Source organism: Panthera leo, chromosome E2 (genome assembly GCF_018350215.1).
Source record: "Panthera leo isolate Ple1 chromosome E2, P.leo_Ple1_pat1.1, whole genome shotgun sequence".
Classification (NCBI taxonomy): domain Eukaryota; kingdom Metazoa; phylum Chordata; class Mammalia; order Carnivora; family Felidae; genus Panthera; species Panthera leo.
This window is the reverse complement of record NC_056693.1, coordinates 26,172,277-26,184,948: the sequence shown is the minus strand read 5'-3', so window position 1 is coordinate 26,184,948 and position 12,672 is coordinate 26,172,277. Positions and strand designations below refer to the sequence as shown.

Here is a 12,672-nt window from a genome sequence, read left to right as displayed (position 1 = left end):
CCTTGAGGTCAGGGTGTGTATCTGTCTTGTTCACAGGTTGTGACCTTATACCAAGGCAAGTGCCTGGCATGCATTAGGCACCCAAAGGTGTTTTGTGAATGGACAGATGAATAATCAGAAACCCAGGGGCTGCAAGTCTCATGGGTTTTCTCCTGAAGACAAGGTTGAATCTAGAAGGCTAGAGACCTGGCCCCAGGTAGTGGATAGAATTCAAAAGAGAGTCAAATGCCTAGAATCTGGATCCAGACCCATGATCTCTTTTTCCCAAACTCTTTGTAATGCACCAATTCCTTAAAGACCTTTTAGTGGAATTAAAATGGATCAGCTTTGGGACACTTGGGACACTTGGTTGGCTCAGTCAGCTGAGCATCCAACTTTGGCTCAGGTCATGATCTTGCGGTTTGTGAGTTCAAGCCCCAAGCCCCACATCGGGCTTGCTGCTGTCAGCCTGTCAGCGGAAAGCCCACTTGGGATCCTCTGTCCCCCTCTCTCTGCCCTTTCCTTGCTTGTGCTCTCCCAAAGATAAATATAAATGGATCAGCTTCACTTATCTGCAGCATCAATGATAATGTGGACTGCATAAGGCAGGGATCACATCTGTCTTGATCACTACTTTATCCTCAGTGCCTAGCATGATGCCTGCTGTTCCATAAAGTCTTGTCAAAGAAATTCATGATGACAGGAAGCTATCTCATGTGCTGAAGGTGGCAGACAGGCGATGGGAAAGGAGCTGTATCTGGCTCCATCATGGGCACCTTTGCTCTAAGAGATCACGGAGAGCAGGTCTTAATGAGAATGTTCTTAGTTGTTCCATCTGCAGCACTGCAGTATTTGCTTGAACACAAGAGTGGGCACATGTCCGCCAAAAGTCTCCACATGGATTCTTGCTCTGCCTGCCCTGGTTTCCCTCCAGAGATCTACATGGTTTACTACTTCACCTCCTTCAGGTCTACTAAAATGTCACCTGTAGCAAATACTGTAAGTGACCCATCTGTGTGTCCTGGCCACCTTCCAACTGCCAAATCTGTATCTATGCCAGAGAGCCCTCCCCATCATCCAAAAAGCACCAGGACATTGACAGCCAGGGGAGCAGCTCTCAAACACTGTTGGCTATTTATACTTTACTCCCTCAGCCGTTGGAGTGGGAGGGATAGAACCACTCTAAGTTTCCCAGAATTTGTTAGCAGGATTGAACTTCATTTGCCTCCCATGGGAGCTAACATAATTGTACACCCTTGATGGGTCACCTTCCCCCTCCCATGACATCTAGCAAACGAACTACCTTAATTCAAATCTTTGATTCAGGGTCTGTTTCTGGGAGAACTCAAGCCAAGACATTTACCTTTCTAGTAACGTTCCCCCCATCCTCATCTCCTCCCTACCTCCTCCCTACTTTATGAGTTTCCATGGCAGGTACCTGACATACTCCATATTTTACTTACTTATTTGGTTGACTACTGGTCCCCTCAACTAAAACATAAGCTTCATGAGGGCAGACCGAAATGGTTGTCTGTCATATTCATTACTCTGTTGTGCTGTTGCTACTGTCCAGAACAGCACCTGGCACTTACAATGATTTGTGGCAGAATTAATAAATCTGCAGCTGTAGAATAATCCATGAACCCAAAGTGTTGGAATAGAATAACTGCTTAGCAGTTTCAGGTTATGCTTCAGTGTGGTGGAAGGATACTTTAAATTATTTTTTAATGTTTATTCTTGAGAGACAGAGACAGAGACACAGAGAGTAGGCTGGGGGAGGAGCAGAGAGAGAAAGGGAGACACAGAATCCAAAGTAGGCTCCAGGCTCTAAGCTGTCAGCACAGAGCCTGACGCAGGGCTCGAACTCACAAACCACAAGATCATGACCTTAGCTGAAGTTGGATGCTCAACCTACTGAGCCACCCAAGTGGAGGATACTTTAAAAATTACTTTTGAAAAGCACTCAACTCTCTGTACTTCAAAGGCTACCAATGTCCCTCCGGGTTGTGCAGCCTTTAAGTTCTATTAGATTTGCTTTCCTGGAGTGTAAGCATGGGACAATACTCCTGTAAAGTCCTGTGTGTCCCAGACCAGCACAAGGCTGTTTTGCATCAGTGCTTGTATGTGATTTCTAGAAGTCCTCTGGACACTCTGCTGTGCTGTGCCAAGGAGAACACTTAAGACGTAGGTTCCTGTATTGTCCAGGCTGTATATTGGGTTTGGGGTGTGAGACTGTAACTGCCACCTTTTAGAGCCAACAGTGACCCTTTGGCCAGCAGAGTTTGGGGGCAACACTTTCATACCAAGACCCTCTAAAAACTGGGGAAATGACTGTGTCTTTTTTTTTCTGTTTCTCTGATAGGGGAAGATCTTGGGAATATGTGGGAATGTTGGAAGTGGAAAGAGCTCCCTCATTGCAGCTCTCCTAGGACAGGTAAACTGTGAAGACAGAACATTGACATGACACTGAAATGTCAGGTTCCCTACCTGCCGTGTTTGGGATCCTCTGAGAACAGTGGACCCAGTGGCTGGGCTCAGCTGCACTGGACACTGTGAAGACAGTTGATAGTGATTTTCAGGGGGTTAATGTTCTCATTAGCTCCATGCCTCTTGTCCATGTATGGCTGAGCTTTTCATACACCCTTGGGTTTGTCTCCTAAGGACCTGTGTTAAACACTGACTGCTTCCTTGCCTAGAACACCACCTTTGTCAAAGGAAGAGGGAAGTCATTAAATCCATGTTTTTTCCCATGACTTGGGCCATCCTGATTAGAAAGGCCAGTAAGTCAACTTGGTAGGGAAGGACCAAGAAACCTAAGACTCACCATGACTCTAGGTCTGTTTTTCCCTTTGTCCATATCCATATCCCCAGTGTCTGCCCACAGCAGCAGCTCAGTCAAGCCTTCTTTGATGGAGTGGCTGAATGCATGCATCAACTAACACAGCAATGTGCCCTCAACTTCTCTGCAGACCTCATGGTAGGAACAGGGAGGAGCCCAGGGGTCTTGTCCTTTGTCTGCTACTTCTAGCTGTGTGACCCCAGCAAAATGCCAGGCCATTTATTGTATTCACAAGGCTCTAAATTGATATAGTTTCTCATCCCAAATGAATGAATATTAAGTCCTCTTTCTTCCCACCCTGCTGTTCCTAGAGAGAAGCTTGGGTGCCTGTAGCTGGGAGAGGAGGAACCTCTGGAGAAATGAGGACACCAGGCTCAGAAGAATCTGCTAGAATAGGGTGACTTCTTTTGGCCTCAGCTGACTCATTTCCAGAAAGAGTGACAATTCCTTCCCTGTCCGAAGGAGGAAGTTGGGGCAGAATCCCATGAGCTCCTAAGGTTACTTATGCCCTGGGATTCTGTTGTGTGTGCCTGTCATAAATAGCCCTAGAGTCAGCAGGTGTGTTACAGGTGACCCATCCCAATTGTCTATCGAATAACATGAGGCTCTCCACAGAATCCCATAAAAGATGAGCCAACTTCTGCTCAGATATCTCCAGCAATGGAGAACTAATTATTTCACAGCCAGTTCCCTCTTTGGAGAGTTTTGATATATGGAAGTGGAGTTTGCCTCCTTTTAACTTCTACCCTTTGTTCCGCTCCTTTGGAATCTCTCAGAGAAAAGAGAATCTATCTCCCATGTAACAGTGGTGAGATTAGATGCCTCACCATAGTCACTGGGATAGGGGGTGGCAGGGTGGCTGATGAGTGGACTCTAGACTGCCTATGTTCAACACCTGCCTCAGCCTCATGCTCATTATTTAATCTTGGGTAAGTAACTGAGGCTCTCTGAACCTCAGTTTCCTTGTCCGTAAAATGGGGCTTAGGAGGGTTGTGGTGAGGATTAAATAAGATAATGTATATAATAGTTATAGGATAATTCCCAGGGCCAATCATGGTGACCAGCATTTTGTATGCACTTAACCTTATTTTGCCTATTATTATTACCATTATTGTCATTATCTTTTTCTCTTCTCCAAGTCTAATGTTCTCTGTCTCTTGGGACATTCCTGAGGTGAAATTGTGTCCCATCCCTTGACCTTGGCTATCTTCCTTTCCTGTCCACAATACACAGCTGCTGCTGCATCAGCCCTGAGCACCTTTTAGAGCCATCTCTTGCATATGTCCTCTCTTGCATATGTCCTCTCCTGACAGCTTTGAACATGGCTTCACCACCAGCTGTCAGATGCCCACAGTGTGGTATCATCTTAAGTGCACTTATGTACTTGGGGTCACAAACTAGAGCACATGCAAGTTTTTAATTGGATTGTTCAATCTGCTACATGAAATTGGATTTCCACTCCTCTTGAAGAATGAGAAATTCTGGCTGCACCAGGCCTGCATCCTTGGTACCAGGCCCTGCACCAAATGTGCAGGCTGAATTGAGGCTGCTTCCTTGAGACAGAACACACCAGGACCACCATCCATAGCCATGTAGGCTATGCCCTGCCCCTGGGGCCTGGCTGAGGGGGGTGGGATATAGCCAGTGTACCTGCAAAAGGAAGCCTTTGTGATGTTGAGTCCTTTCAGAAGGCATCTTATTCTGGCTGCACCAAGGTGCCATGTGGCCTCTCTGGCCTACAGCAGGACTCACCACTGCCTCTTCTGTGACATTCCTCCCTGGCCCCTTGTAGGTTTTTGACTTTGAGACCATCATTCTACACATCTGGGCTTTGCAGTATGTGGACAAGACATCTTGTTGACCCTCTTGCGCCATCATAATTAATGTTCATAGAATAAGTGGGTGGCAAGTGTGCAGTGGGTCCCTGAAGAGAAGTCTGTGAGGTTTGGCTTCTGAAGGCATTCTGGTCTTGTTACTCCAGATGCAGTTACAACAAGGGATCGTGGCACTCAATGGGACTGTGGCCTATGTTTCCCAGCAAGCATGGATCTTTCATGGAAATGTGAGAGAAAACATACTATTTGGAGAAAAGTATGATCACCAAAGGTAATATTAACTTTGAAAGCATGAGGCCCTTCAGTATTTGATTCCTTCTGCTACAGATGCCTATGCCATTGGTAATGATTGCTAATTCCTTTAATGAATTCTGATTAAACACTCATCAGAGCCAAGTGGGTGTTGGTTTTTCTCTTCCTAACCCAAGAGTTCAGGAGAGGTGCCTTCTGCAGACTTGTGATCACACTCTAAGAAATGGATGGAATCGGCACTTCATTCCCAGCACACAGTAGCATATGTTCTGAGGTTCTCTGTGAGAGTGCATATGTTGTCTGACTGGAGAAAGATATATCTGGAAATTTGCTTTAGGCCAAGTAACCAAAACTGCTCAAAATTGTGAGCAGCAAGTACACAATTAATCAGCTCTGAAATTATTAATTGACATCAGTCAACCACAAGAATATATTGCTGTTAATGTCCTCAAAATTATCTAATGGAATAAAAACAAAGTTCATGTCATAATTTTTGTATACACTTTGTGCCATTATCTTTAAGCTCTGGAAAATAATAGCTTTCTATGGTTCTCTGCTGGGTTTGGTATGCTGCTGTGTACATTCTCTCTCTAATGAGAATTCTACAAACACCCATTTAGGGAGATCCTGGCATCATATCCCCATTTTACAGATGACGAAGCTGAAGCTTAGAAGGAGAGTTGACCTGCCCAAGGTCAAGGCTATTAAATGGCAGTGATTGAGTCCTGAATGCCAGGGTAACATCATTTATTCTCACTGGTGTTTCCTGACATCTGGGTCCCCCTGAAACCTCCCTAAGCTCCATGATGCTGAAGTAAAGACTAGTGGAGTTGGCTTTCAAAATCTGCTGTCAGCTTTCCAGTTATGGTCTGGACTTTCATATCTTATTTTTTGAATGCACAAACTGTCCTTGCTGACTGACATTGGCCAGCATGTGTGAGTTCCCAGCAAGAGGTCTATTACTTCCTCTCATCTTCCCTGGCCATGGCATCCTGCTGCCAGGAGGCTCAAGAGTGGCAGGAAGTTCTGATCAGTGCAGGAGTCCTTGGCACCAGTTGCACTGCTCTGCTCAGCATTTCCTGGCCTGACTTTACCTGTGCCTCTTCCCTGCTCCACCTGGAATTGCTTTTCTTTCTTCAGTAGCAGGCTAGTAGGAGGTATTCCTATCCTTATCACTTAGAATGTCAGGGCAAATATTTACAAAATACCTGCAATATGCAGGGCCATGAAGGATTATGGGGGACAGAAGGGTGGCTCAGATGCGTCATTACCCCTCAGATGTTCAAGTCCGGGAAGGGGCTGTAAGAGATGTATAGAAATAACAGTGCACCAAGAAGGAATGTGCCAAGTGGCAGGAGGCTGTGCTGGATTGTTCAGTGACAGCAGAAATCATGAGAGGGAAGAGAGGGTAGTGCTTGAATTGGGCCTGGTAGGGTGGATTAAGCATCCTTTGTATGTGGCATCTCTAGCAGAGGCTTTGCTCCTAGGGCAAACATAGTGGCTCTCAGGCCCCAGGAAGGAAGGAAGGTGAAGGGAAGCTTAAGATGGGGGTGGGGGTGTCAAAGGGATGAAGATGTGCTGAGCACTCTGAATCTCATAGTTAAAGATTGGCAAGGGTAATAATATTAATAGTAACCATCAATGATGGAGAATTTGCTATGCACCAGAAATTGTGTTAATGGATTTACATATGTGTTCTTGTTTCCTTCTTACAACACAATCAGAATTATTAGCACAATTTTATAGAGTGGAGAGTGAAGATCAGGGAGGTACAGTCACTTCTCCAAGGTTACCCAGCTGGATTCAAATGCAGATTGTTCTGGGGGTGCCTGGGTGGCTCAGTCTGTTAAGTGTCGGACTTTGGCTCAGGTAATGATCTCATGGCTTGTGAGTTCGAGCTCTGCATTGGGCTCTGTGCTGACAGCTCAGAGCCTGAAGCCCACTTCGGATTCTGTGTCTCCCTCTCTCTCTGCCCCTCCCCCTGCTTACTTTCTGTCTCTCTCTCTTTCCTTCAAAAATAAATAAAACATTAAACAACAAACAAAAAACAAAAAACCCACCAAATGCAGATTGTTCTGATTTTAAAGCCCCTGGTTTTTAAAAAAAAAATTTTGTGAGTATAGTTGACACACAATGTTACATTCATTTCAGGTGTACAACATAGTGATTCAACTTCTCTGTATGTTATGCTATGCTCACCTGAGGTGTAGCTACCATCAGATACCATGTAACTCTATTACAATATCATTGAGTAGATACCCTGTGCTGCACCTTTCATCCCCATGGCTTATTTATTCTGTAACTGGAAGGCTGTATCTCCCACTCTCCCTTCAGCCATTTTGCCCATTCCCTCCCCCTCCAGCAACCATTAATTTGTTCTCTGTAGTTATGTGTCAGATTCTGCTTTTTGTTTGTTTATTCAGTTGTTTTATTTATTTATTTATTTATTTATTTATTTATTATTGTCTTTGTCTATTCATGCACCAACACCAGTCTGTTTCTTTCTTTCTTTCTTTCTTTCTTTCTTTCTTTCTTTTTCTTTCTTCTTTCTTTTTAAATATAAATTATTGTCAAATTGGCTAACATACAGTGTGTAAAGTGTGCTCTTGGTTTTTGGGGTAGATTCCCATGGTTCATCACTTACATACAACACCCAGTGCTCATCCCAACAAGTGCCCTACTCAAAGCTGATCACTCATTTTCCCCTCTTCCCTACCCACCCCCCCATCCACCCTCAGTTTGTTCTCTGTTCTAGGAGTGTCTTATGGTTTGCCTCCCTCCCTCTCTGTTTGCAACTATTTTTTCCCCCTTCCCTTCCCACATGGTCTTCTGTTAAGTTTCTCAAGATCCACATATGAGTGAAAACATATGATTTCTGATTGACTTATTTCACTCAGCGTAATACTTTCCAGTTCCATCCACACTGTTGCAAGTGGCACGATTTCATTCTTTCTCATTGCCAAGAACTATTCCATTGTATATATAAACCACATCTTCTGTATCCATTCATCACCTAATGAGCATTTAGGCTTTTTCCATAAATTCGCTATTGAAGGTGCTGATATAAACATTGGGGTACATGTGCTCCCATAAATCAGCACTCCTGTATTCCTTGTAGTATCTACTTGTAATTAGTATCTACTTGTAATTCCTACCAGTGCTATTGCTGGGTCATAGGGTAGTTCTATTTTTTTTGTTTTTGTTTTTTTGTTTTTTTTTCAATATATGAAGTTTATTGTCAAATTGGTTTCCATACAACACCCAGTGCTCATCCCAAAAGGTGCCCTCCTCAATACCCGTCACCCACCCTCCCTTGCCTCTCACCCCCCATCAACCCTCAGCTTGTTCTCAGTTTTTAAGAGTCTCTTATGCTTTGGCTCTCTTCCACTCTAACCTCTTTTTTTTCCTTCCCCTCCCCCATGGGTTTCTGTTAAGTTTCTCAGGATCCACATAAGAGTGAAACCATATGGTATCTGTCTTTCTCTGTATGGCTTATTTCACTTAGCATAACACTCTCCAGTTCCATCCCAGAACTAGACTCACAAACGTATGGCCAACTAATCTTTGACAAAGCAGGAAAGAATATCCAATGGAAAAAAGACAGTCTCTTTAACAAAGGGTGCTAGTAGAACTGGGCAGCACCATGCAGAAGATTGAAACTAGACCACTTTCTCACACCATTCACAAAAATAAACTCAAAATGGATAAAGGACCTGAATGTGAGACAGGAAACCATCAAAACCCTAGAGGAGAAAGCAGGAAAAGACCTCTCTGACCTCAGCTGTAGCAATTTCTTATTTGACACATCCCCAAAGGCAAAGGAATTAAAAGCAAAAATGAACTACTGGGACCTTATGAAGATAAAAAGCTTCTGCACAGTAAGGGAAACAACCAACAAAACTAAAAGGCAACCAACGGATGGGAAAAGATATTTGCAAATGGCATATCGGACAAAGGGCTAGTATCCAAAATCTATAAAGAGCTCACCAAACTCCACACCCGAAAAACAAATAACCCAGTGAAGAAATGGGCAGAAAACATGAATAGACACTTCTCTGAAGATGACATCCGGATGGCCAACAGGCACATGAAAAGATGCTCAACATCGCTCCTCATCAGGGAAATACAAATCAAAACCACACTCAGATATCACCTCACGCCAGTCAGAGTGGCCAAAATGAACAAATCAGGAGACTATAGATGCTGGAGAGGATGTGGAGAAACGGGAACCCTCTTGCACTGTTGGTGGGAATGCAAATTGGTGCAGCCGCTCTGGAAAACAGTGTGGAGGTTCCTCAAAAAATTAAAAATAGACCTACTCTATGATCCAGCAATAGCACTGCTAGGAATTTACCCAAGGGATACAGGAGTACTGATGCATAGGGTCACTTGTACCCCAATGTTTATAGCAGCACTCTCAACAATAGCCAAATTATGGAAAGAGCCTAAATGTCCATCAACTGATGAATGGATAAAGAAATTGTGGTTTATATACACAATGGAGTACTACGTGGCAATGAGAAAGAATGAAATATGGCCCTTTGTAGCAACATGGATGGAACTGGAGAGTGTGATGCTAAGTGAGATAAGCCATACAGAGAAAGACAGATACCATATGGTTTCACTCATATGTGGATCCTGAGAAACTTAACAGAAACCCATGGGGGAGGGGAAGGAAAAAAAAAAGAGGTTAGAGTGGAAGAGAGCCAAAGCATAAGAGACTCTTAAAAACTGAGAACAAGCTGAGGGTTGATGGGGGGTGAGAGGCAAGGGAGGGTGGGTGATGGGTATTGAGGAGGGCATCTTTTGGGATGAGCACTGGGTGTTGTATGGAAACCAATTTGACAATAAACTTCATATATTGAAAAAAAAGGAACTATAAGCAAAACAATAAAGAAATCCCAAAGCCAGAATAAGAAATCATAAAGATTAGAGTGGAAATAAATAATATAGAATAAAAAAACCCCAGTAGAACAAATCAATGAAACTAAGAGTTGGTTTTGTGAAAAAATAAACAAAATTGGTAAACCCATAGCCAGACTTCTCAAAAAGAAAAGAGAGAGGACCCAAATAGATAAAATCACGAATGAAAATGGATTTATCACAACCAATCCCTCAGAAATATAAGCAATTTTCAGATAATACTATGAAAAATTATATGCTAACAAACTGGACAACCTGGAAGAAATGGACAAATTCGTAGACACCTACACACTTAAAACTCAAATGGGAAGAAATAGAAAATTTGAACAGACCCATAAGAAGTGAAGAAATTGAATCAGTTATCAAAAATCTCCCAACAAATAAGAGTCCTGGGCCAGATGGCTTCCCTGGGGAATTCTACCAGACATTTAAAGCAGAGTTAATACCTATCCTTCTCTAGCTGTTCCAAAAAAATAGAAATGGAAGGAAAACTTCTGGACTTATTCTATGAAGCCAGCATTACCTTGAATCCCAAACCAGACAGAGAGCCCACAAAAAAGGAGAATTACAGGCCAATATCACTGATGAACATGGATGCAAAAATTCTCAACAAGATACTAGCAAATCGAATTCAACAGTGTATTAAAAGAATTATTCACTATGATCAAGTGGGATTCATTCCTGGGCTGCAGGGCTGTTCAATATTCACAAATCAATCAATGTGATACATCACATTAATAAAAGAAAGGATAAGATCCATATGATCTTGTCAATAGATGCAGAAAAAGTATTTGACATAACAGATGAACATAAGGGAAGGGAAACAAAAATAATATAAAAACAAGGAGGAGGGCAAAACAGAAGAGACTCATAAATATGGAGAACAAAACAAGGGTTACTGGAGGGGTTGTGGGAGGGGGTATGCGCTAAATGGGTAAGGGGCACTAAGGAATCTACTCCTGAAATCATTGTTGCACTATATGCTAACTAATTTGGATGTAAATTAAAAAAAAATTAAATTAAAAAAAAGCATTTGACAAAACACAGCATCCTTTCTTAATAAAAACCTTAAAGAAAGTTGGGATAGAAAGAACATACTTAAACATCATAAAAGCCATATATGAAAAGCTCACAGCTAATACAATCCTCAATGGGGAAAAACTGAGAGCTTCTCTCCTGAGATCAGGAACATGACAGGGATGTCCACTCTCAGCACTGTTGTTTAACATAGTGTTGGAAGTCCTAGTATCAGCAATCAGACAACACAATGAAATAAAAGGCGTCAGAATTGGCAAAGAAGTCAAACTTTCACTTTTCGCAGACGACATGATACTCTACATGGAAAATCCAAAAGACTCCACCAAAAGACTGCTAGAACTGATACATTAATTCATCAAAGTCACAGGGTACAAAATCAATGTACATAAATCGGTTGCAGTTTTATACACCAGTAATGAAGCAACAGAAAGAGAAATAAAGAAACTGCACCATTTACAATTGCACCAAGAACCATAAAATACCTAGGAATAAACCTAATCATTTGTGTTTTTTTTTAATTGCACATGTGAGTGAAATCATATGGTGTTTGTCTTTCTCAGTCTGACTTATTTAATGGACCTAGAGGTCCAACCTAGAGGATGGACCTCTAGGTCCATCCATGTTGTTGCAAATGGCATGATGTCATCCTTTTTAAAGACTGTGTAATATTTCATCACACACACACACACACCCATCACACCCATCACATCTTCCTTTTCCATTCATCTATCAATGGATACGTATGTTGCTTTGATATTTTGGCTACTTTAAATAATGATGCAATAAAAATAGGTGTGCATATATCTTTCAAATTAGTGTACTTGTTTTCTATGGGTAAATACCCAGTAGTGGAATCCCTGGATCACATGGTAATTCTATCTTTAATGTTTGAGAGGCCTCCACATTATTTTTCACAGTGACTGTACCAATTTAAATTCCGAACAACAGTGTATGAGGGTTCCTTTTTCTTCACATCCTTTCCAACACTTGTTACTTCTTGCCTTTTTGATTTTAGCCATTCTGACAGGTTTAAGGTGATATCTCAGTGGTTTTGATTTGCCTGATGAATAATGATGTTGAGCATCTTTTCATGTGTCTTTTGGTCATCTGTATGTCTTTTCTGGAAAAATGTCTACTCAGGTCCTTTGCCTCTTTTTTAAAATCAGATTGGTCTTTTTGGTGTTGAGTTGTAGAAGTTCTTTTATATATTTTGGATATCAATGCCTTATTGGGTATATCATTTGCAAGTACTTTCTCCCATTCAGAAGGCTGCATTTTTTGTTTTGTTGATGGTTTCCTTTACTGTGCAAAAGGCTTTTATTTTGATGGAGTCCCAATAATTTATTTTTTCTTTTGTTTCCCTTGCCTTAGGAGACATACCTAGAAAAATATTGCTACAGCCAATGTCAGAGAAATTATGGCCTGTGTTCTTTTCTAGGATTTTTATGGTTTCAGGTCTCAGGTTTAGGTCTTTAATCCTTTTGGAGTTTATTTTTGTGTATGGTGTTATAAAGTCCAGTTTCATTCTTTTACATGTTGCTGTCCAGTTTATTCAGCACCATTTATTGAAGAGACAGTCTTTTACCTGTTGAATATTCTTGTCTCCTTTGTCATTGATTAATGACCATGTAAGCAAGTGTTTATTTCTGGGCTCTCTATTTTCTTCCTTTGATCTATCTATGTGTCTACTGTTATGCCAATACCATACTGTTTTGATTACTACAGCTTTGTATTATGTCTTAAAATCTGGAATTGTGATACCTCCAGCTTTTTTTTTTTCTTTCTCAAGGTTGCTTTGGCTACTTG

The 12,672-nt window shown here is 41.9% G+C and overlaps 1 protein-coding gene across 11 annotated transcripts in view; it reads left to right on the top strand.

Annotated features, from left to right (window-relative positions):
• Positions 1 to 12,672, top strand: part of ABCC12 (ATP binding cassette subfamily C member 12) — a 95,832-nt gene that overhangs the window by 46,120 nt on the left and 37,040 nt on the right. For all 11 annotated transcript variants that reach the window (XM_042919784.1, XM_042919788.1, XM_042919787.1 and 8 more), the window contains 2 exons: positions 2,342 to 2,413; positions 4,800 to 4,924. In XM_042919784.1, coding sequence (XP_042775718.1) covers positions 2,342 to 2,413; positions 4,800 to 4,924 — 197 coding nt within the window. The remainder of the gene's footprint in view (positions 1 to 2,341; positions 2,414 to 4,799; positions 4,925 to 12,672) is intronic.